The 25,212-nt window shown below is 46.7% G+C and overlaps 1 protein-coding gene across 1 annotated transcript; it reads right to left on the bottom strand.

Moving 5' to 3' along the window:
* Positions 1-3,661: 3,661 nt before the first annotated feature.
* SOX2 (SRY-box transcription factor 2) lies at positions 3,662-4,636 on the bottom strand. The gene has a single exon (XM_028146652.2). The coding sequence runs from the start codon at positions 4,628-4,630 to the stop codon at positions 3,662-3,664; it is 969 nt and encodes a 322-aa protein (XP_028002453.2). The 5' UTR covers positions 4,631-4,636.
* Between the last annotated feature and the right edge of the window lie 20,576 nt (positions 4,637-25,212).

Here is a 25,212-nt window from a genome sequence, read left to right as displayed (position 1 = left end):
TTAAAGTATGGAGGGAGGGCTGGGGGCAGAGAACAAATGGCAGGGGGAACAAACTATAATCTCATCCTTCTGCCCATTTCTATTCAGTTTATAGGTTAACAAAACATTAAATTCACCCCCTTGGACTGAAAATTAAATGGTTTTAGTGAGCAGAATAATATCCTAAGGAAGGAACTGAACAACTTCAGCATCAGGAAATGACCACTTCTGGGCAAGTTGAAGGGTTTACCCCCTTCTTGGGAATCACGTTATAATTAAAATAGTATATGTTGCATAGTAATCTAGCCATGAAACTACACGTCTTGGGGAACCAATTAACCCAATCAAATGAACGATGAAACGTGAATCACTTTTCTTAAGTGCAGTTTGTCAAAATAATTTATATTTACAAATAATATATTTTGGCTTTTATTTGGTTAGGGACTGTGGAGGGATAGGAGTGGGAATGGGAGTTCTCTTGTTTTATGCAGACAGTGGCAATCATTCAAAACTAGTTTAACTTCCCCAACCATTGCTTTCTTCCCTCTTGCAAAATATTTGAACCTCAGAATTTTTTGCCAAAAAGTTGTTGCTCTTTTTAGTCTGCTTCTGTGGGCTCTTTTTTTTTTTTTTTAAGGGAGGTTAATGCAGTACAATTACTCTAAACCCCAATACATATTTGTAATGTATCTCTATTTTTTAAATATATACACTTTAGATAGTCGATTGGCTCAAATTCCGGGAATATCCTCCCCAGCCCCCCAGAGCAAAATCATTGGGATCTTTATTCAAAGTTTCTTTTATTCCAACGTGTGAGCAAGAACTATCGAAAGTGCTCATTACCACGTGAATAATCCATATATGCATTACAATGGCTGGCCAGGCTGGGGAAATTCTTTTAGAGTCTCTGCATTAATTAGGGGGGGTGGGGGGAAGGATACCTGGCTTAGAATTGGAATTGGGAACTGGCATAATAATTTTCCTTTCCCAGTACAATATTACCCTAAAAATGAGGATAAGAAAGGAATAAATAAAAACCAATATGTCCTGAAAATAAAGCAACCCACATGAGATAAAAACACAGAAAATATGAAGATATCCTCAGCTGAACCCAGAGCTAACCATTAGCCACAGCACGAGTAAGAAAGACTTTCTTGGAAAACGAGAAGATGCAAACCACCTGGATGAGCTAACTGCGTGGCTGCAGCCGGTCCTTTACTCAAGGCTGGAAGGCGCTGCCGGATTTCAACTTCTCCAAAGTTGTAACAAGTTGACACACAAAAAAAAACCATTGGAAACTGTGGGAAGCAAACCCACGCTTTTAAGAATGCCTGACTGACTCTCGGTTCCTGGTCCCCTTCGGCGGGGACACCTGAGCGGGGTAAGTAGTAAATAAAGAAGAAAAGTCCCGGAGTCGGTCTTACAGGATTCTCCGGCTGCGCCAAAGCGCGAGTCGGTTGTGATGCAGAAACATCGCGAAGGCAGAAAGACCTTAGCGATTCCCCAACTTCTCCGCTCCCACCGAGGACAACTCTAGTCTTTCTTTACCTTTCCTAGGGCAAAAGAAAACAACAAATCCAATCTTGTTTCTCCACCCCTTCCCCTCCCCCTCCCTCCCTATTACTACTAGTAAAACATGGTTAACAGATCAAAAGCATAATAATCTCCACATGTGATTAGATCGGACAAGTAAAATATCTACCTCGGAGTTGTTTTCTTCTTTATTATGTCTGTTGCCTGGCTTCTCTTTTGCTTGTTATCAGCTGCAGAGATTATCCGATTTGGGGCTACAGGCTTGGACCCGCGCTGCCAATTTAAGAAATGGAATTCGTGGAGGGAGAGAGAGAGGGAAAAATAAAATAAATAATAATAATAACAATAGCCGTGGCAAGTCAGGCGTTTTTGCAAGACGCTCTTCGCTTTCTCTCACCCCCTAAACAGGAAAATGTAGAGGAGAAAGTTTATGAAGTCAAGGAACAAAGAAAGCAAACCACTTGTTTCCTCTCAGACAATAGCAGGGCTGGAGTAATCCAAACACCCACCACCCAGCAGATGAGCACTTTGCATGTCTAGTTTGCAATTATTCCAATACAAGAAGCATTTCCCCCTATAACCACATTTCCAAAGGGCCATTGTGCTGTGAAGAAAACGAAAACAAAACCAGCCAACCTGGTCCCAATCTGGCTCAATACCCCATCTGCAAAACTACACGAAAAATTTCAGAATTGACTCCTATCTGGCAACAAGTGGCATAAATCAGTTTAAGTCCCCATCATGCTGCTTAGAAAAGGAGGGGGGTGAATTTACAATCTATGCCTTTAGTTTCTATTTTAGAAATGACATGAGCATTTTAATTTTTCCCAGTACTTACTCAATTAATCATCCAGACACATATTTGTTGCTGTTAACATTAGCACATGCTACTGGAACAGAATACCAAGGTTTTAGGTATTTTGCTTTCTTGGCTGAGCACAGCATATATTTCCTGAGGAGTTATGTCTAAGCAGTGTTAACCAAATAAATGAAAGACTCAAGAATAATTTCAGTGTCCATATTTCAAAAATTTATTTATCTCAAACTGTGCATAATGGAGTAAAAACTTAAGTTGAAAATGTACCTGTTATAAGGATGGTATTAGTTCAAATATATACATGGATTCTCGGCAGACTGATTCAAATAATACAGAGCCGAATCTTTAAAATACAACTACGGAAAATAAAGGGGGGAGGGAGAGAAACCTTAAAATATCACAATAAATTTACAGAAATATTACAAACCATAAGAAAATATTTCAAACACAGTAATTTCATGTTGTTTTTGAAATCTGAACAAAATGGAAAGTTGGGAAACAAAAGCTATTATAAATTACCGATGATGTCAACCTTCATGGCCATTTTTGCTTTTAACAGTAAGTTAAAAAAAATTTAGTACAATCTAAAACTTTTTTGCCCCTTTAAAGACCACGGAGATAGTTTTACCAGTACATATCCTAGGTTTTTTTTTTTCCTTTTGTACAATTTTTAAACAATTAAAATGTCCAAATCTGAATAGTTTTCTTCTTTTCACGGCTGCAACTGCCCCAAATTTCAGCTGCAGAATCAAAAATTCAGCAAGAAGCCTCTCCTTGAAAAATTTTGGCAAATTCTCAGCTTATAAACAATGGACATTTTGATTGCCATGTTTATCTCGATAAATACTGTACAAAAGTTGCTTGCAAATATTAAAACATTTTTTTTTCGTCGCTTGGAGACTAGCTCTAAATATTACTGGTAAAGACTTTTGCAAACTTTCTGCAAAGCTCCTACCGTATCTCTAGAACTTTTTAAAAGTTTTGCGTAGTTTTCTTTCCTCCAGATCTATACAAGGTCCATCCCCTCGCCCTCCCCACCCGCCCCCTCCGGTTTTCTCTGTACAAAAATAGTCCCCCCCAAAAGAAGTCCAGGATCTCTCATAAAAGTTTTCTTGTCGGCATCGCGGCTTTTTTTTTGTGTGTGTGTGTGAGTGTAGATGAGATTGGTGTTCTCTTTTGCAGGCAGATGTCATTTGCTGTGGGTGATAACTTTTTGTTTGTTTTGAGCATACCGGGTTTTTCTCCACGCTGCTTCGTACTCTCCTTCCATTCCCCTCCTCGTTTTGCTTTTTGAAAAAAAAAATCCCCCTTTTCCAGTCCACGGCACGACCCTCACATGTGCGAGAGGGGCAGTGTGCCGTTGATGGCCGTGCCGGGCACCGGGCCGCTCTGGTAGTGCTGGGACATGTGAAGTCTGCTGGGGGCGGCGGGCTCCGGCACCTCGGCGCCGGGGAGGTACATGCTGATCATGTCCCGGAGGTCCCCGGCCTGGCAGGGCGCCCTGGAGTGGGAGGAAGAGGTAACCACGGGGGGGCTGGAACTGGCCTCGGACTTGACCACCGAGCCCATGGAGCCCAGCGCCATGCCGGGAGTGCCCTGCTGCGAGTAGGACATGCTGTAGGTGGGCGAGCCGTTCATGTAGGTCTGCGAGCTGGTCATGGAGTTGTACTGCAGGGCGCTCACGTCGTAGCGGTGCATGGGCTGCATCTGCGCCGCGCCGTGCGCGTTGAGGCCGGGGTGCTGCGGGTAGCCCAGCTGGTCCTGCATCATGCTGTAGCTGCCGTTGCTCCAGCCGTTCATGTGCGCGTAGCTGTCCATGCGCTGGTTCACGCCCGCGCCCAGGCCGGCGCCCACCCCGACCCCGCTCGCCATGCTGTTGCCGCCCGGGGCCAGCAGCCCGCCGGGCAGCGTGTACTTATCCTTCTTCATGAGCGTCTTGGTTTTCCGCCGCGGCCGGTATTTATAATCCGGGTGCTCCTTCATGTGCAGCGCTCGCAGCCGCTTGGCCTCGTCGATGAACGGCCGCTTCTCCGTCTCCGACAAAAGTTTCCACTCGGCGCCCAGGCGCTTGCTGATCTCCGAGTTGTGCATCTTGGGGTTCTCCTGGGCCATCTTGCGCCGCTGCCCGCGGGACCACACCATGAAGGCGTTCATGGGCCGCTTGACGCGGTCCGGGCTGTTCTTCTGGTTGCCGCCCGCCGCCGCCGCCGCCGTGGAGTTGCCGCCGCCGCCGCCGCCGCCGCCCCCCGAAGTTTGCTGCGGGCCCGGCGGCTTCAGCTCCGTCTCCATCATGTTGTACATGCGGGCGCTGTGCGCGGGCCCGGCCCGCCGGCGGCCGCCGACCCTCGGCCCGGCCGGGACTTTGGGGGCCCGCGGGCGGGGTTGGGGGGGGAGAGGAAAGGGAGGCGGGCGGGGGTGTCGGGAGCGCAGGGCTCCGCAAGGAAAATCAGACGAAGAATAATTTGGGGGAAGAGAAGAGAGAGAGGCAAACTGGAATCAGGATCAAAAAAAAAAAAAAAAAAAAAAAAAAGCGCTTCCCTCCTCTTCTGGCCGATTCTGCCGCCGCCGAGGATTGTTATTATTTTTTTGGAAAGGCTTAAGCCTGGGGCTCAAACTTCTCTCCCTTTCTTTCTCTCTCCTCTTCTTTCTCCCAGTCCTAGTCTTAAAGAGGCAGCAAACTACTTTCCCCCTTTTGCAAACACTCTTCTCTGCCTTGACAACTCCTGATACTTTTTTGAACAAGTTAATAGACAACCATCCATGTGATGGGGGCTGTCAGGGAATAAATGGATTTCCGGCGACCAATCAGCGCGCGGCGGCTCCTCCACTCGAGCGCGGCCTCGCCGCCGGGTTTTGCATGAAAGGGGGCGGGGCCTGCCGCGCCGCGGGCCGCGCGGGGGAGGCGGGGGGAGGAGGGAGAAGGAGGGAGAAGGAGGGAGGGGATGGGGGGGGGGGGAGGCGGCTCCCACAGCCAGCCTGGCAGCCACTGAGAAACCTTTGTATCCCCTCTCGCAGCAACAGGTCACACCACACGCCTTTTCGAAGGAAGTGGGTAAACAGCACTAAGACGGAGCTTTTTTTTTTTTTTCCCCCCCCCTTTAAACTTAGTGCTGATTTACTTTTGGGTGCGGGCTGGTGAAATGGGCCAGGGGCGCGAGAAGCCACCAAGGTGTGGGGGTGGGGCAGGGCAGAGTGGGTGGTTCAGGGCGACTGTCCTGCTAGTGTTTCAGGAAACAGGCAGCGCCGGAGTCGGTGTGTTATTGTTCTCCCGCTCCTCCGCACGCTTCCCCCCCAGCTCCAGCCCCTCCAGCGCTTCTCCCGAGCCTCGCTCTCCCCTTGGCCCCCTTTTCTCCACCGTTGTCCGCACTCGCTCACCCCCCCTCCTCACACTGTCCCGACCAGAAAAGTTAGGAGGCGGAAAGCTCTATCCTCAAAACCCTCCCAGCTCCCACGCAGTTTGCTCTGTTTTAAAAACCAGTCTTTGCTCGGACCAGGAGGGCGAGTGCAGAGCTGAGGCTGGGCAGGCCCTGGGTGAGCGGCCGCGACCACGCTCTGCCCTGCCCTGCCCTGCCCCGCTCAGCTCGGGCGCAGGAAACCACCGCTTGTCAGCTCCCCCCCCAGCCACAGCTCCCACAGCCTTGCTCCATTCAGTCGGTGCAAAGGGGATGCTCATTCTCTCTCCCCATCCTCCTGCTGAGCCGCCCCCAAAGAAGGATTTTAGTTGTGCCGGTTTCAAAAGGAGGCTGGGGATGAAAGAGCGCAGCCGAAGGACGCTCAGAAGTGCAGGCTGTGGGGAGCGTTAGCTCAACTTCCCGGCGTGCCACGGCTCTGCGGAGGTGGCATTTGGGCCGCACGCACCAACTCCCTCCCACGCCGAGTTTCCAGGACTCACGCAGAACCAGCCCTGGCATTCCCACCCCCCAAGCGGCTGCCCGGCCCCGACGGTCCGCCCGGCTCTGCAGGCTGAGCTCTGAGGGGGGTCTGGGTCTGGGAGGCTGGGTGGGGGGTGCTCGCCAGGCACAGGTGCAGGCAGTGCGGGCAGGAAGGGGGCGGCCAGGACTAGGAAAAGGGGGAGCCCAGCCAGGCCAGGGCTGGGATCGGATGGGATGAGGGCGGGGGTTGGGGCTCAGAAATCCTGCCCGCCCAGGACCCAAGAGGGTAACGCTAGCCGCTCTCCCATTGTCCGGACGTAAAGATTTCAATAGGTAGGCGCTCAATGCGGAGAGCAATGGCAACACGTCCGTTACAAATAGGTAGTTTTGTTTCTCTTGTTGTCGCTACACGGAGTCAAACAAAGCCCCGTCTAAGTTTCCTTCCACTCTCTTGTTGGGATCTTTGTGGCTAAAATGCACTTGACTACAAAGGGGGGGGGGGGGGGGGGAGGGAGGAGAGAGAAAAAAAAAAATCCCTGATGCCATTTCTTTTTCAGAAAGGGCTTAAACCATCGGGGTTACTTATTTTCTTTCTTCTGTAACACCCTCTCCGCCCCCTCGTCCCCTGATCCACCCTCACGCACCCTAAGAAAACGCGCTGAATAGTATCTGTCGGCCACGTTCCATTTATTACCCTTGCAAAACTTCGCATTGTTTGTGCCTCGCTAACCTTCCCATAAACCGTCATTACCCCCAGCCTAACGTCTTCAGTCTCTGCCCTCCCAAGCTTTTCTGCTCTTGTTAGACTCAAGAGAAGTATGCTCGCTCACTGGAAACGCAGACAAGTTGAGAAACAGAATTCTGCAGTAGGCTTGTCTTAATAAATTATCATTTCCAATCAACCCCTACTCCCACCCACCCTCACCCCCCTCCGGTAGTTCTCCTTTTCCTCTTAAGTTATGGTTTGTTTTCTTTTGGTTCTTGGGAACCTGGGAAGGAAGAAACGGGCCTTCTCGAAACGCATAAATACGCCACTCTTCAAAATAAAGCAATGTCTTCTGTTTATTCGAGGTGTAATAGTAAGCTAATCTCGGACATGAAGACTAGGAAAGAGAAAAAGGTTGCGTGGATCTGGAGACTGGCTTTTCAGTGCGTCTCGGTTTCAGGGATGTGGCTGGTGCGCCCCCTACTGGTGGATTCGCTTTCCCAAGACTATGGGTTTTACCTTTAAAAGGTGTTTGGAAATAAAAGAAGAAAAAAAACAACAACAGGAGGGGGATGGGAGGAAGATCAAATTAATTACATGTAATTTAAACAAAAGAGAAGTTAACATATCATATAAGCTATGGAACCAAAGCATAAGAGTCAGATTTAATTTGCTTAACTTAGAAACGTACATATATAACCTCGAGATAAGTGGGAGGTTAAACCATGGAAAAATGAGGTACAAATTATGAGATTCAACATATGAATGAATTATGATTGTCCAGACACCACGAAGGGCAAAACAAGCATTCATTTTATGATTGTGTATGTGTTGGTCTGTGCTTAGAAGCATTATCCCAAAAACTAGGGGGGAAGAGCTTATGGCTAATTAAGTTTGAAGACAAAACCAAGAAGTGGTGTGGGTATTGGTGGCGTATATGTATTAAAATAAATATTAATAACAGATGGTTATAGAAGCAAATGTTTTTAATCTCTCTCTCTCTCTCTCTCTCTCTCTCTCGGTAGTAAGTAGTAAGAAGCACAAATTTTTCCTTGGGATAATATATAAAAGCTTGTATACATTCTCAGATGCATGTACTTGTGCCTGAATTCCATAATAATTCATTTAAGAGGTTAAAGGGGATGGCTAGGTCTTTTGCTAATTGTTTTTATCATATAAATAAGCCATGGAAATACAGTACAATTGTGTTATCATTGGTTGCATTTATTTACAGCTTTATTTTAATTAAGCCTGCAGTACTTATCAAGGCAATAAACTAACTGTGGCTGGTGTTTATGCATAATAATGTGCTATGAAAGTAAGATTAAAGAAGATGGTGATAGCAGAAATAATTTTCTCATTAGACTTTTTTTTTTTTTAGAACATATGCATTAAAAAAATCAGATCACCGGCCACTCTACTTCAATGCAGCACTATCTCTGGCACCTAAATATAATAATAACTATAACGATCACAATAGGTGATAGAAACAGTCCTGTTTCAGGTTTATAACAGATGGTTCCAATACTAATAACAACTCACCATTGACTACTAGGGAATCAAAATAAAACTTGGAAGAGGGTGCTTCATCTTCCAACATTTAAAATGTTGCCATTGGCACAATTTATGAAAATTGGAAGTGCTCAATCTAAAGAGAGTGGGCAGCAAAAAGCGGCACACTTTAGAGCAAGATTAGAAATTAAGAATAAAAATGCCTAATTCCTGGGCTATTCAGATTTGATTTTGTTCTACTATAGGCCCCAGCCAAAAATCCTTAACTGATTAAATGTAGCTCAATTTTATTTAAAAACCTCTTGCATTGATATTTTTCTCCTGAACTCCTCCTCATCCCTCCTCAAGTATTATATCTGAAGCCAACTAACAGTTTTGTGGATAGGGGACTGTAGACTTATTTTTTCTTCTTAGTGGCAAATAGAGGTTTAACTTGCAGTAATTAGGTGAGAACTAGCCAAGCATCTTACTATTATGATGCTTGTTAAAAAAAAAAAAACGCTTCTTTTCTGCATCTGCATTTGAGTGTGTTCCCCTCCTCTCTTAATCTTCTTATGGAAATGAAGGCAAACGGCAGGGAACCTGCAGAGTCCTGGAGAATGTCCTTGTTAACTGGAATTTCTCAGCATTGCTAATTAGCAGAGTTTGACGACGACCACCAGTATTGGGGGGGGAAGCTCTGTTTAACCACTCACAAACCATTCTGAGGAAGAGCAGACTAATTTTATTTTGTAATTAAAATCTGAAAAGGGCCCTATTTGACAGTTAAGGCTATGAGAGTTTTATCTCCCCGTGAAATAATTACTGCCTTGATAACTCAATTTTCTGAAAAATGTCAACTGTGGGCTCCAAAAGTTTTAATTTCATTATGTAAGGAAAAAAAGAGAGCAAAATAGAAGAAAATGTACAGAAAGGCTTTCTAATTCTGGAACTGGTTAAATGTATTAGGAGCCAGATCTGGCCAAATGAAGGTTTTGTGGGTTTTTTTTTTCTCTCTCCCTTTTTTTGTTATGTTTCCTCCGGATCCTAACCTTCCAACTACTCCACTGAAAGTGACCAGAGCAGTGGCCATGCTGCTGTGAAAGAGAACAAACCAGTGTGGTAAGTCAGAGGCGAGTAAAAAGAGAAGTATGGAAATCCAAGAAAATTTCCTGATTTTAAAAGCCAAAAAATAAAGAGACATTCCAACGTTTAGGACAATACTGGTGCAATCTGGTAAAATGAGATTAACACAAGAAAACTGAGAATTACAGAGCACGGAGATTGGTATAAGCCAATTTTTAAAATGCTTCCTTTCCCCCATTAAATAGAAAAAAAAAAAAAAACAGTTCAATCACTCCAAATTGGAACATGCCACAAGACTTCCGAAATGATCAACACTTGATTCTCCAAGATTTATGAAAAAAACAAAAACACACAGATAAATGGAGGTAAAAAAGGGTACTAGAGGATTTCTTTTCCTTGAGAAAGCTTCACATATTTTACATATTTTCAAAAAATAATTGATAAGACATAAACTGGAAAAAGTTAGGATATTGAAAGTAAGAGCAAAAATTAGAATAGAATTGTACTGGGATCAAACTACATTTGCTTTAGATAACTGTAAAAGATCCCTCACTGGAAATCCCAGAGGGGACACTTCAATTTTTATAAAGCAATTTTCAAAATGATGCAGCTCTTTCATCTACTTTTCCTTCATTTTCTTCCTATTGCCAAACTTGTCAGATTTTGGAAGTGTGAAGGATTATTGACAGGAACTATAAGAAATGTTTCTAGATGATACAAAGACAAGCATATACTCTATCCCTCTTTATTGACTAAGGCATAGACATGCACATGGAGGCATGGTAGACTGGCAATTTAAAATTGCTTAATCATATTTTTTCTTCTTGTCTGTCCCTTCAGTGCCTTGCCTTTAATTTCTAGAAGTGGTATTACACATAACAAATGAACAAGGCGATAACAAATGCTATTTCAGTCCAGACCCAATTTCACCAAATAATTTCACTCAAGAGCTGTAAGGACCCTTGAAACCTAAGGAATGCAGAGCTGCTCTGCATTCAACTCCTTTTCATATTCATTCTCTTTCATCTAATTCCCACTGATGAAATAAATACATTTTAAAAAGAATTCGGCAGTTAGAGAACTAAATATATTTTCCTCTTCAAATTATAGCAACAAAAGTGATATATAATCACTTGTAGATGTCTTGAGTGCTATATATAATAACCATCATATTGCTTATAGCATTACATATATATGCACATCCTTCATATATTCCAGCTCAAATGTTTTCTGGAAAAGGGGATTTACACTCCACAATTTCATTTCATTTCTGAATTATCAAGTTTAACATAAAATTCTGTCTTGGCTCTGCAGCTGTTGTCCAGGGAAAAAAAACATTGTGTGCCCATTCAATGATCTAATTATTTAAAATAGAAGTTCCCTTTAAAAAAAAGACAACCTGAAAATATTGGTATTTCAAAATTTTCACCAGTGGTTTTCTGTTGCATTGGGGAAAAAAATAATAAAAGAACCTGTGATTTTTATTTAACAAGTTAGGAGAAGGGAATGAAAAACAAAGACCTGGCAAACATCACCAGGAACTGCAACTGACCCAGCCAACCCATGGGCTGGTTCACACCTCTAAACCATTGCCTGGGAGTCTACACACATATCTCCCTAACTGACCACACTCTCTTGTGCAATTAATCACACCAAAGAAAGGGGCTTCCTTAGAACCCTAATTTCCCAGTGACTAGGATTGTTACTCTCATTTTAGGAAAAAGATGATTGTTTTAAATTCTCCAACTGTGGTTATTTCACTCAGTCGTGACCTCAACTTTTGTGGGAAAAACAAACCTAAATGGCCCACGAGTGACACCCCAATGCATGCCAGGCTACTCGCTCACTGCACGGCCATCCCCCAAGCAGGGAGATGGTGTTCCCTCAATCCTGGCCATTTCAACCTGCAGCAATGGCACTTAGTCTTCTTCCTACAGAAGGATAATCAGGCATGATACAAACTCACAAAAAAGTGACCAAAGCCAACTACCTCAGAGGGCAGAGGTGTTGGGTATCCCCCAAAACAAGTTGGTGGAATAAATTAGATCTGCTTAAGGGACAGGAATATTATCAAAAGAAAAGGGAGATATTCTTTTACCTGTTTGCATGAAAAGAAGCTGAAAGCAAACCATTGGGGGGGGGGGGATATCACCCTATAATCACATCAGCCCTAAACAAAACTATCACCCACTTTCTTTTTTCAAAAGATTTGCAGCTCTGGCTCGTCCTGGAAAGTGCTCCAAATCAAAGTGTACACCCATCTTGGGCGGGCTGGCATCCCCAAGGCCTCCCATGGATGTCTGGAGCCCTCTCCCAAAAGCTCTTCTGGCCTCAAAAGCAATGTCTGAGGAGTCTGCCTTCCCAGGGGCCCACTTCTGCTCACCCCCAGCACCCCCTTCCAGCTCTGGCTCAGATGGAGTTGGGCTTCCAAACCCATCCCAATGGAATTCTCAGATCACTAGCCTGATAATCTTGAAAGGCTTTTTTTTTTCCGAGCTGGGGCTCTGACTTTTATCTCCCCTCCAACCCTTCTTGCCTTTTTGTAGGCTCTCCCCACTCCTTTTCCCTCCCGTCCCACCCTCCCTCCTTAATTTGAAGATCATTGACACGATAGGCTGTAATGAGTCCTTCAGAAACTGTTATGATCTGCAGTGACAGTCTCTGCACCTAATTCGCAGATTATTGACAAGCACCGTGGGCTCAATGGTGTCAAGTTGTACTTGTGGTTTCAACACCCTGGAGCAACCCACACAGCAGCTGGGCCCTGGATTAGGACCCGGAGTCTGGCAGCGTTGATCTGCCCGCTGGGCGGTGGAGAGGCGCGTCTCTGTCTACATCTCAGCTCCTTCAGGCCTGGCTGCTTTGGCTGTCTCAGGGTTGGATCAAGAAACTAAAGTATCTTCAAAGTTTTGTTGTTGTTGTTGTTGTTGTTGTTGTTTTTAAGGTAAAAAAGCAAACAATAAACGAGGGCTCATCCTCCAATCTCAGTCTTAACCATCAGTCATTTTCTCCACTCCAAAATAGGTAATAAACTCCAAACCACCTACTAAAGGGGCCTTTCAAACGAGGCCTGGGTTCACCAGGAAAGATGTGCTGGAGAGGAGAAGGGGCTGAGGACTTGGCGCCGACTCCTTGGGCCCAAGTTGGGCTGCCCACCCTCCCGGATCGCCCTCCGCGTCGGCCAAGACTGACTCCTTACAAAACAGGGCGCCCAGCCAACGGGCACGGGCTCAGGCCTGGCCGCTGGGACGACAAACCAAAAATGCCCGCCCCGCCCCTAAAGGACTCTCTGCCGCGGGGGAAGAGCGCAGCCTCAGCCAGCCGGGGCTTTGCCTGCTGCTACCCAGGAGCCGGCCCCTCGCTGCCCCCTCCCCAAGCCCCAAGCACGCCAGGGCTGCCCGGCTGCGGGCGGGCTGTGGGGCGTGCGATTCCGGCGGGGGCTGAGGCTGCCTGGAACCGCAGAAATGACACTGCGCTGGGAGAGCTGGGCGGCGTTCCCAGGCCCAGGCCACCCACTTGTTCAGTTCCGTTCCCGGCACCGGGAGTCGCGCCTTCTCCCGGGGCCCTGGGAAGCTGGGGACCAGCCGCCAGCCAGCGCGCAGCCAGGTGCGCCCGCCTCCTCGCCCCCCCTGGCCTCTCCCTACAAGTGCGGATCCTCGAGGGGGCGGGACGGGGTCAGAGTCTCCGGGCCTCGGCTGCGGCAAATGCTACATCAATTCCGAACCGCAGGCGTGGATCCCCACGTCGTGGGGTCGCCTCCCAGGTCCTGCGGGCTTCGGCCTCCCCACGCGGCCGGCAGCCTTGGAGCGCGGCCGGCAGCGCTGCGCGGGTGACCTTCCCGGGTTGGCGCCGGCTCCCAGGCTGCCCGAACTTGACCTGACTGTCATGGGACTAGTCTTTGCGTCAAGCAAAGGGTAGGAATGTCTGCAGCGCGGAATCCCGCTAGCTCATTTCGATACAATTCCGGGTAAAAGTTGATTAAAAAAAAAAACACCCACAACATCACCAAGACACCCCAAAAACGCTGATTCTTTGCCTGCCACAGTATCCGAACTAATTTATGGAGAAGCATAAGCCGAGATTCGGTTCTGGAATCAGATGGAGAAGGCATCTCTCTCTCATCGCACCAAATTGTTTTCAGCGATTGCCCTAAAAGCACAACCTCGGACCCACTGACTTTGGGAGGTGGGAGGAAGAAGGCAAAGATCAACAGAAACAATTGGCGTGGCCACAGTATAAGTATCTTTAAAAGTAATTATGCTCGAAAGTTCAGCTGGTTTCCTTCAAGGGGCGAAACAAGCCCTCAACTTCTTAAGGTAAATTTTATCTAAACATTAACATTGTAAGCACATCCCTGATGACTGAAATCATAAAACACCTCGTTGAGATCTTATCTGTTCATTTAGCACACGAATTATTTCAACTTGACTTTAAACATCTAAATAAACCCACATTTTCCCACTGTCTTAAATTCAAAAGATGTCTCATTTTTATAGTTTATCTTTCTGAAAGAAGGCAGAGTGTACTTTTGTCTTTATTTGCTCACCAAGGAACAAATCAGAGCGCTTTCTTAGGTAGACAGGTAGTTTTTGGAAGTGTAAAAATAGTCCTCTTCCCCCTAGGATAATTTGGATTCCTGGTCAATGAAAATGATGAATTTCAAAAGAAAATACTCTTTATCCTTGGTACACTTTCCCTGAAATCCTAAGGCTGAGATAAAAGAAGATAGGTGCCAGGCACCTGTTCCTTAAATAACATCTGGAATTTAACCACTAACGGGGAAAGGAAAAGCTTGATCAAGATCGGTTTGGGGATGGGAAACCTTCAAAGAACAGACTGGCCTTTTAATTACATTATGATAATAAAATAAACAAATAAAAAGGAGCACATATTTCATTTATTCAGAGACTCAGTTACCAGACTTGAAGGACCTCTGATGGCATTCAAGATGCTGTTGACAACGTCAAAACAGCAAGCAGCAGCGTCTGTTTTATTTTTTGAATGTGTACCTAACGGGAGAAGTAACTTTTCCTCGATTCTCCACTGCTACAGAAGGAATTCTCTTTGTTGTTTTTTTTTTTTAAATCATGCTTCTCTACCTGTTTTACTATCACAGAATCTTTAATAAGAGCCCTAAACCCAAATGGGGGTAGTGGTTGGCTAGGATGTGAGGAGGAGGAATAGGAGGTTAAGCTTCACTTTTTACTAAATTAAAATTGTATTATCTCCTTGTAATTTGTATTGGTTTAAAATTAAATTAGCAAGAAAGGATATGAAAGCCTGTTTCTTTGCCCCCATCTCCTTTTTGGAGAGTAATAAAGAGTTGTATCTAACCCCAGAGCAAGGTTCTAGCGATTTCCAGGACTGGCGCTGCGCAGCTTCTACTGTGTCCAACAGGGGGCGCTGGGCACGAACCTGCGCGGCGGCTCATTGCCGCTTCACATCTGAGCCGGGTTCCAGCCCCGGAAGGCGAAAGCCGCTTGCCGGGTCGAGTACAGAGCTTTAGTCTCTGGGGATAAAAAGAGATTAAAGACTAAATTCTTTTTTGGGGTGTGTGTGGGTGGGGGGGTGGTTATCAATTTTAACCAACTCCGAAAATGTAGAGCTTTTTATGCTTTGATGTTCTCATAAAGAAACTCCTATCGGTCGAGGAATTACACGGTTTCTGAGCCAACTCTGCGGCTACAGTGTAAGGGAAATTATTTAATTAAAAATATATTTTTCCATCTGTTCACATGATCAGCTTTTTAGAAGTCTTAAAAGCTGACACTGATCCCTCTGGCCTGGTAACCTTGCCCCAAGTTTCAAATACTTTAGCTATTTCGAAGGCCCTTCTATTAATTTGAAGGGGGGTGGGGGGAAGAGACCCAAATATTTAAATCCCCCCAACAGTTACTCCTCTGCAGCCTCCCCCCTTTTCTTTCTTTCCTTCTTTAAATGGGAGCTTTTATGGATTGACACATTTCAAACTGTCGATTCTGCAAAGCCAGGCATAAATGACATGAAATGGCTCTTAAAAATAAATCTGGTGTTGGACTACATAACACCCATGTATAAGATGAAAATCTAAATAAAATTGTAATCCACCCACCCCCACCCCAACATAAAAAAAAACAACCAAAAACCTTCACCTGTATTTAAATAGCGTGTCTTTAATTACAGCAGTTGGGGATGCATGAGGCTGAAATGAAATTAGCAGTCATTACCAGTCCTTTAACTCTGTGGTGCTTTTGATCAGCACTAAATTAGCTTTCCAGTCCTAACAAAGACTCTACAGCAAGCAGTGGGCTGTAAATAAGACAGCGCGACCTGCCCTCAACACCTTTTCTCTTGTCAATCATAGCTCTATCATTCAGCCCAAGATTAACCTTTATCTACCAAATTAAAAAAAAAAAAGAACGAAAGAAAGAAGAAAAAGAAAAAAGAAAAAGGAGGCGGGAAGGAAAGCCCCCTGACCACCGCATGTCGCAATAACAGCGGTTCCTAAGAGCCCCCTTTAAATTGTATTATAATGAACCCATGTCAGAATCTGCAATTTCCACATCACCCCTCCCCACTTTACCCCACATCCTACACTCCTATAAGAGTCCGAATGATGTTCAGGTAGCAAAGGAATCCCTTTCTCCGAGTTACTAATTGGGCATGGGCCACCCTCCATAAATCAATTTACCATTAGCCTCTCCTTCCCTATTAGTCTAACAGAATTTTGGGAGAGAAGGGGATGTTTGAGGAGAAAACATTGATAATTTAAAGACATATGCATAAATTTCTGGGATGAAAAGAATCGATATAATCCACGAATAGTCTCTAGTTTCTAAGTCTGAGGAGAAAAAACCACCAACAGCAGCAACAACAAAAAACCCAGCTGCTTTTCCCAGTACTGAATTAAGAAAGTAAAACAGTGGTTCTAATTGCCATTAGAGGGCGCCAGAGAACAAGCCCCTATCCGCCCGCACACAACTTCCCACAGAATCTGCCCCCCCCCTCCCCTCCAGCTTCCAGCTTCCAGCTTCCAGCTTCCAGCTTCCCCATGCTCTGTAATTCTTTCTCTCAGGTAATATTTCCTGCTTATCCTGCCCTCTTGCATCTCTAGATGTCAATGACAATCTCTCATAAAGAACGAGGTGTCGCCACGTCCTTTTCCTTCTCTTTTTTTCAACTTCCCCCCCCCCCCCGCCGCCCCCTACCCCCCCACCCACCACCAAAATAGGAAGACGCCAGGTGAAATAGTAGCAACCCCTTAATGACATGTATCTTTGGGCTCAAATCACTCTTTCCATTCTGTGTAATCTTGGTCCGGAGAAGGTTCTTTGTAGGGATGAAATGCTAGAATGTAACATTCTTAAAATGGAAGCCTGAATCTTTCATTTCTGCATTTCTCTTTGGGGGCTCAGAGATTTCTTCATATTCATAAAAAAGGAAACAAACAAACCCTTGCAAGGCAACTGGTTATGTTCAGCACTAAAACTGTTAGGAGAATAAAATTATGCTACTTCATTTCTGCATTTGCTAAAGAAATCAACATTAGCATTTAATTCCAAAACTTAACGCTCTCAGACTTAAATCTGCCTGTGTTAAATGACTGTCACACAGGGTATATTTCCAGATCTCTTAAAGGTCAAAAGAAAAAAAAAATGAGAGGGGAATAAAGTGAGTTGGGGGTGGGGTGGGCGGAGAGGAGTGAGCTAGCAGTTGAATGTCAAAGTTGGGTTGCAAACTACTTACATGTCCATGGCAGATCAGGGTGTTGTCTTGTAGCCGTTTGATTGGCAGGTAAAAAAGCGAAAGAACGTGAGGGCTCCCTCAGCCTCTTGTCAGCCCAAGCTAGATCACTTCTCACCGGACAGAGCAGTTGAAGGAGCTTGCCATTCCTTTCTCATCCTCCATCCGAGGCACCGGGAATCCATTTCGGCTTTTCTTCCCCCCAGTCTCTCCATCAGCCTCCTGCCTTCACCCGCTTCGCCTCACACCAGCCTCCAAGACCTAGCCTAGCTTTGCCACTGCAATCCCCTGCAACAAGAAAAATCGTTTATGGCTTAAAACCCCAAATGGCTGATTTTTTAAAAGAGAGAGGGAGAGGGAGAGAGAGAGAGAGGAGTGAGAGGGTGAGGGGGAGAGAGGGGGAGCGAGAAGAATGCACCCAGAGAACAACAAAAAAGTCAGTTATCCTAACACTGCTCTATCCCCCCCACCGTACAGAAGAAGAAGGAAAAAAAAAGCTTTATGTTTTTTCAGTGGGTATTCAAAGATAATTTGATGCCATTGTTTCTGCTACAGATGGTTCTTTTAAATACAATAACACAGCTCTTTGTGCAGGCTACCCACAATAAAAATCGAAAGCGTTCCCCTGAATAACCATTTTGTTCTCTCTTGTATGGGGCCAACAAAAGATGCCGTGAGGTAATGGGTTCTGTTTATTGAAGCCATAGAATAGGGGTTTGATAAAGATTTTTTTTTTTAAAAGCAGAAGACCTTGCAAGGTCGGGCTGATCTCTTCATATCTTTTTATTAAAATATTTGTCCAATAGATTATTCCTTGGTGCAGCTGCAGGTTTTCTCCTGAATTCTTAATCAGCCCAAACATCTGTCTCTTTGAGGAGGCTTTTTTTAAAAAAAAAATCTGCAATTGTATCGATGGTGCAGTAACCTTATCAAAAACCTGAATTTTTAGGCTCCGTGCAGGCAAAGGCAACGGAGTTTCAATTCTATTTGGTCCCGATGGGGTGAGGCAGAGGATTGGGGGAGAGGAGACACAACAACCCCAGAGAGAGCAGCTAAGGAAATCCAGCGAGGCTTTCCTCTCCCCTCCCCTGTCGATGATGCACAACTGCATGAGCCAGACACACAGACCACTGAGGACATGAGATGTGTCTCCTGATCTCTGCAAGCACCCACTGGTGCCTGCATGTCGGGTAGGGGCCAGGTGTATGTCCTTAACCTTCTCCTCTGGGTAGGTCTCCAATTCCAGAAAACCTAGGTTGGGAGCCCAGGGGGAGGAGTGGAACAAGCTAAACATTGGTCTCTAGCACCCAAAGGGTCCTCCTACTCTTGACTCTCTTGCACACACTGATGGCTAGTTTTGACTCATAGCTCGTTTTGACCCACCCTGCCAGTGGCCACAGCCCCCTGGTTATAGCGCCCCACCCGCTCAGGCTTATTCTTCCAGTCCCCTTCTTCCTCAGTTCCATGGAGAGCATCTGCCTCCTTCCACCTAGACCCAGCCGAGGGCCATAACTTTGAGAGAGCCCCGAATCCTTAGGCAATGAGGGTGCTGAGAGGGAAGAAGAAGGTGGCTAGGTTTATCTACCTTTCTCTAGGAATGAAGGCCAGGGCTCTCCAGGCCACCCGTAGCCCAGAGGGACAATAATCCACTCTCGTGACTTCTGCTCTGTATGTTTTCATTGGTGGCAAGACAGCAGCCTGGGGAAATGCCTTTAATTTTAAAAAAGAAGTTTCCATTGGTTCTCTATCTCTTTGGTCCCCTGCCCCATTCAGTCTTCCCTTTCGTCCCACAAACCATCCAGAATAAAAGAAAGATGAATGCTCAAGTGGATATCTTGACAAAACTGATCTTAGCTTCTACTTTCCATTTGGCACCAATAATGTTATTGGTTTACAAGTGGTCTGGAAGGCATCTAAGAAGGGATTCTTGGTGACTATTACTTAGACACCAATTCACACCTTTCCTGTGAAATTTGAAAAACACACACACACACACACACACACACACACACAAACAGGTGAACACGTTAATGTCTGTTTGAAAAGAATGAAAGTCAGGGCAATGCTAAAGAAAAGTTATGCACCTCTCAACGCTCTCTGGATCAAGGAAAATGTGCTTGTATTAAGTGTGAGTGCGTTGGTGGATGGGGAAACGAAGAGTATAAATCAAGGGTGACCTTTAACAGAGCAGGCGAAGGAAGGTGTATTTGTCACTTTTGGCATTGTAGGAAAGGAGGTGGGGGGCATTATGCAAAAGTCCATAGTAAAAAAACCCTTCTCCCAACTAAAGGTGGAGTGGGAGAGGCCAACTTAAAATGTTTAATCCAGTGTTTTTCTAACTTTGCACTAAAAAGTAATCCACTGAAATAATGGAATGCTCTCTTCCTGCTTCCCTTGTCATATTTTTTTTTTCCTGAAGGGAAAACCTTATAAAGGATGCCCCAACCTGCTTAAAAGCTATTTTCCTTTTTATGATGACCTGAAATAAGCATCTGAACTGCTGTGCTTTCTCCCCTGAGGGCGGGGGCTGGGGTTGAATCTAAGTCTGTAAGACAGAAAGGCATCAGTGAGTAAGTAGCCAGCTGTGAGTAAGGGTGAGTAAACCTCACACATCTTTTCAATCGAATCTGTTCAGGCCCAGACGTAAGGAAGTTTAAAATCTCTCCCTTGGCCTTACTCTCTTGTGAAGGAGCAGGAAGAGTTTTGTAGGCAGGTGCCCAAAAGTCTCAAAAGCTGTAATGCGTTCTAGCTGATGTAGGGGAAGACTTGAGCCTTTAAGAAACGTGGGATGTGTTGAGAGGTGAAGGGAATCCGCAACTGGAAAACTACCTTTAAAGTAATCTTTCTGTATCCAGAACGTAAGTAAGCCGGCTGGTCAGTTCCTTTCTTGTTGGAGCAAACACACAACCAAAAACGATTCTCGGTTATAGAAACGGCTTTCTGAGGGGCCGGGAAAATCCGTGTCAACCTGTGATTTATGGGCTCTGATAGGAAACTTCACTCATCAAAAGTGCTCTGGGGTCCAACCTGTGCGCTCCAGTTCTGCCTGTGCAAACCGCACTGGGCGGTGTGGGGATTTACCCCGCTGCTCCTGGACTGGGGGTGTGGGTGAGTGAGCGGCCTGCAGCACGAACAACTCAAGGTCGCGGAGGGAAGGTTGGGGGGAAGGAAGGGAGAGGGAGAGAGGGAGTGAGAAAAGACTGGAGCGGGGGAGGGGAAGGGAAGGTAGAGAGGGGATAAAAACGGGGATGTAAGAGGACTAAAGGCAGAGGTGACTAGCAAGGGGCACCCCGCCCTGGTTTTATACTGGCGAGTGCTTCTTATAAGGCAACACTATACGCACGACCAGGGTCCGGATGTCCCAGCGAACCAATGCCCCTCCAAATGAGGAGTTCCACTGAGATGGCAGGCGTCGTGTCCCGCTTTAGCCATCAGCTATGGGGAAAGCTGTAGCTTCCCTCTCATTAAGCAATCCATCACTCCCCAACTGGCCGCCCTGCCCTCACCACGTGGAAATAAGTCAGACTCCGGTGGGCCTGGCTCCCGGCGGTCTGGCCGCAGCCTCCCGGGAGGCCTGTCGGGGTCCGGGGGACGCCTCGGGGTGTGCGGGGGCGCGGGGCGGGGGCCGACCCTCCCGCTCCTCGCCGCACCGCCGCCCCTCTGCCCGGCGTGAGGCTCAAAGGGGAGCGGCCGCTCATGGGCGGCGGGTGCGGCTCCCGCTGCCCGCGGGGGCGTTAGGGCCGCGGGTGCTGGCAACCGGAAGACCAGGTGGTCGCTCGACTCGCCCACCGCCGTTCAGCTGTCCGCGTAGACAAAATGCCACAGCGCGACGCCGCCACTTGATGCGCGCGCTCCCAGGCCGGGCGGGGGCCGGCTCCCCATCCAAACGCCCAGCTCTGACATCGCCCCCGGGCGCGCGCGAGCTGGGACGGGCCCTCCTTTCTCCAAGCCTCTGGGCTCCCCCCTCCCCCCCCTCCCCCAATCCTGGCCTCGGCCGTGGAAACCGAGGGGAGCTGGGGCTGAGGATGGGCGCGCCTTCTCGCAGCCGCCGGCCTCTCGGTTTGCCGGGCCCTCGGGATGGGCAGCCCCCACCCGATGTCCCTCGCGCTGGGAAGCGGAGGCTGGCGGGCCGCGGGGTCCCCCGGAGCCCGGGAGGAGCTGCGCCCCCAGAGGCCCGCCGCCCTCGCGCGCCGCCGGGTTTCCCGCTCTCGGCTCGGGCCCAGGCTCAGCCCCCGCCCCCGCGAGGCCCGCACAGCCCGCCCGGCTTCCCACGCCACCCCACCCCCGCGCCTCGCCGCCCCGGGGCTGCGCCGCGGGCTGGCCAGAGCTCCCGACCCGACTCAGAAGTCAAAGTGACTCCGGGAGCCGCTCGCTCCGCGCGCACAGCGAGGCCAGCGTGGTTGGCTCTCCAGGGCGCCACCCGCGCGCGGACACCGAGCCCGGCGCGGCCCTGGCCACACTGGGGAGCGCTGGGCAACGCGCGTGGTCCCCTGGCCTGGAGGGTTCAGGGAGGGAGAGTCGGGAACTCAGGGCGGGGCAGAGGGCCGCTGGCAAGAGGTGTGGAAGGTTGGCGTGAAGGCTCGAAGGTGGCCTGCTTCCTAGCAGCCAAATCCCCAGCATGGCCTTCTTTCCCACCCGTGTCCAAACTTCTGGAACTCTGCGTGGTTCCATCTGTCTTTAGGTTATGCTAAGACTGACAGCAGGGACGAGAGAAGGGTGTCCTTTTACAACTAAGAGGAAAATCGGAGGTGGTAGCCAGGCCTCTGCGGAGCATTCTCTTGCATTTCCTTGTTATCAAATGAAGCTATACACGCAACCAGAGGTTTTGTGCTTATGTGTTAACAGTATTAATTTTAAAATGTTAAACATTTAAATATGCCACACATTTTGTGACCCCTTTTGTTCAGTTTCTTACTTTATCACTATTTCATAGGTTTGATAAGTGGAAATATCTCCAGCCCAAACCGGATTGGCTCAGTGGATAGAGCGTCCGCCTGCTGCGGACTGAAAGGTCCCAGGTTCCATTCCAGTCAAGGGCATGTACCTTGGTTGCGGGCACATCCCCATTAGGGGGTGTGCAAGAGGCAGCTGATTGATGTTTTTCTCTCTCATCAATGTTTCTAACTCTCTATCCCTCTCCCTTCCTCTCTGTAAAAATCAATAAAAAATATATATTTTTTAAAAAAGGAAATATCTCCAGTCTCTCAGCCTGGGAGTAACAGAGTGGAGTGAGGGAAGGGACCATGGGACATCTATCTCGTCCTCGTCCCTCTGGCATATGCTCACCAGTACCATGCTTCCGAAATTACCTCTTGTATCAATTTAAGATAAATTAAGTTGCATTTTGGATAGAATATTGTCATTGGCTGGACTTCAAGAATAACCATGTAGCCTGGCTGGCGTGGCTCAGCGGTTGAGTGTCAACCTATAAACCAGGAGGTCACAGTTCGATTTCCCATCAGGGTGCCCCGGTTTCGGGCTGGATGCTGAGTGTGGGGTGTGCAGGAGGCAATCAATGATTCTCGCTCATCATTGATGTTTTCATTTCTCTTGCCTTCTCCATTCCTCCCTAAAGTCAATTTTATAAAAAGAATAACCATGTACATTTTACACATGCACACCTCATCCGGTATTGTAACTCCCACTACACAGTTGGATTTGATAGGCATGTATTTGAGCCAAAATTCACATAGTGCAGCCCCATGGACACACTGGTAGACCCAGTGCAAAAGCTGTATGTGCATATCAGTTTGAAAAGTTATGTATACTGAAGTGTGGTAATCACTGTTTATTTCTCAGAAGTCCAAGGATAGGCAGTTGGTTTGGGTGGCTTACTGATACATTCTATATATATATATATATATATATATATATATATATATATATATATATATACCAGAGGCCCGATGCATGAAGATTCATGCAAGAATGGGCCTTCCGCCCTAACTGGTTTGGCTCAGTGGATAGAGCGTCGGCCTGCGGACTCAAGGGTCCCAGGTTCGATTCCGGTCAAGGGCATGTACCTTGGTTGCGGGCACATCCCCAGTAGGGGGTGTGCAGGAGGCAGCTGATCGATGTTTCTCTCTCATCGATGTTTCTAACTCTCTATCCCTCTCCCTTCCTCTCTGTAAAAAATCAATAAAAAATTAAAAAAAAAAAAAAAAAAAAAAGAATGGGCCTTCCTTACCCTGGCTGCTGGCACCTCCTTCGCTCTGGCCGGAGCCGCCTTTTTGCTCAGGCCCCGGAGCCACCTTTCCACCTTCCCACGCTGCCCAGAGGCCCGAAGCGGCTGGGGCAGTGCAGAAGGCCTGTGTTGTTGCCATGGCAACGACACAAGCGTCCCGCCTTGCCCCCGACCGCTTGGCGCCTGTGTATGCAAATTAGCCTGCCATCTTTGTTGGGTTAATTTGCATACTCACTCCTGATTGGCTGGTGGGCGTCGTGATGGTATTGTCAATTTGCATCTTACTCTTTTATTAGTGTAGATTATTGATTTTTTACAGAGAGGAAGAGAGAGGGATAGAGAGTTAGAAACATCCATGAGAGAGAAACATCGATCAGCTGCCTCCTGCACACCTCCTACTGGGGATGTGCCTGCAACCAAGTTACATGCCCTTGACCGGAATTGAACCTGGAAGCTTTCAGTCCACAGGCCAACACTTTACCCACTGAGCCAAATCAGCCAGGGCTTAAAATATATTTTTATTGATTTCAGAGAGGAAGTGAGAGGGAGAGAGAGATAGAAATATCAATGATGAGAGAAAATCATTGATTGCCCGCCTCCTGCACGCCCCCTACTGGGGATGGAGCCCGCAACCCAGGCATGTGCCCTTGACCTGAATTGAACCTGGGACCCTTCAGTCCACAGGCTGATGCTCTAGTCAGTGAACCAAACCAGCTAGGGCTTACTGAAACATTCTTAAAGGAGAATGGATCCTAGGGAGAATTTCTATTTGTACCATCTCTTCCCATCCCTCCTTCTCACATTCTTCCTTCAGCCTTAAAGAAACAGCAACATCCCATTTGCTTGACGGTTGAAAAGAAGAAAGGAATGAACCTTTGAGGAGCATCTATTATGTACCAGTTGCCTTCTCTTATCTAATTCTCATTATAATCCTATAAAATTAGAATTATCATCTCCCCCTTTTTATTTAATAGAGTGAGGGGAATATCCTGCTGGGTTAAATATCTACGGTTACACAGCTGGGAAATAGTAGGTCTGGGTTTCTAATCTAGCTCCGAAATTCTAAAACTGAGCCTAGTCTTTAGAATCTGGTTGACTGAGTCCAAATGGACGCAAGCAAGAATCATTGGTTACTGGCTGTTGTGGATACAGGAGGAAATTGGTTGTGAACAGTGTGTGGTCTTTCTTTTTTTTTCCTTCTCTCCTTTCCCTGGAAGGCCACCTGTAAATTCTGGCTCTCCTTAGAATCTCTGGCTATGAAGAGATTGAGTTGGGACAGGAATAGAAAAGGCTACATCTTTTTCCTGTGCCATACCAAAGTTGGACTTAGAATTGAAAGTCAATTTTCCTAACATAGGTCTCAATTGGCATCCGGTTTAAGGCTATCCATAGGCTGAGTTGATCAGGGTAATGATTTCACAAGGGCAGTTTTGACACATAGGTCAAACTATATATCACTCTTAAAACCCCAGCCTCAGAAACCAAAAGAGTGGGAGGGAAATACAGTAATAGCAGAACACATGACTACTAATTAACCTTATTAACAACTGCAAACCAGTGAACATTTATATTTTTATTTTCTCAAAAAAGACAATTAAAATTTTTTGGCCTTCTATTAACTATCCCCCCAAATAATCACCTATATAAAAACCACCCTCTAAAAGGTCAGTAGAAATTATTTTAAGACATTCAAATATAAAAAAAGTATTGTTGTTTTAATAGGCACTGTGGGTAGTTTAATTTGTATCTTGTATTAAATTAAACATATGGTGAACAGGGTATAATAGATTTTCTATAATTTAGCTGCCAATGTGGCAACAGC

Source organism: Eptesicus fuscus, chromosome 3, assembly GCF_027574615.1.
Source record: "Eptesicus fuscus isolate TK198812 chromosome 3, DD_ASM_mEF_20220401, whole genome shotgun sequence".
Classification (NCBI taxonomy): domain Eukaryota; kingdom Metazoa; phylum Chordata; class Mammalia; order Chiroptera; family Vespertilionidae; genus Eptesicus; species Eptesicus fuscus.
The sequence above is the reverse complement of the archived record's forward strand: the minus strand, read 5'-3'. Positions and strand labels throughout refer to the sequence as shown.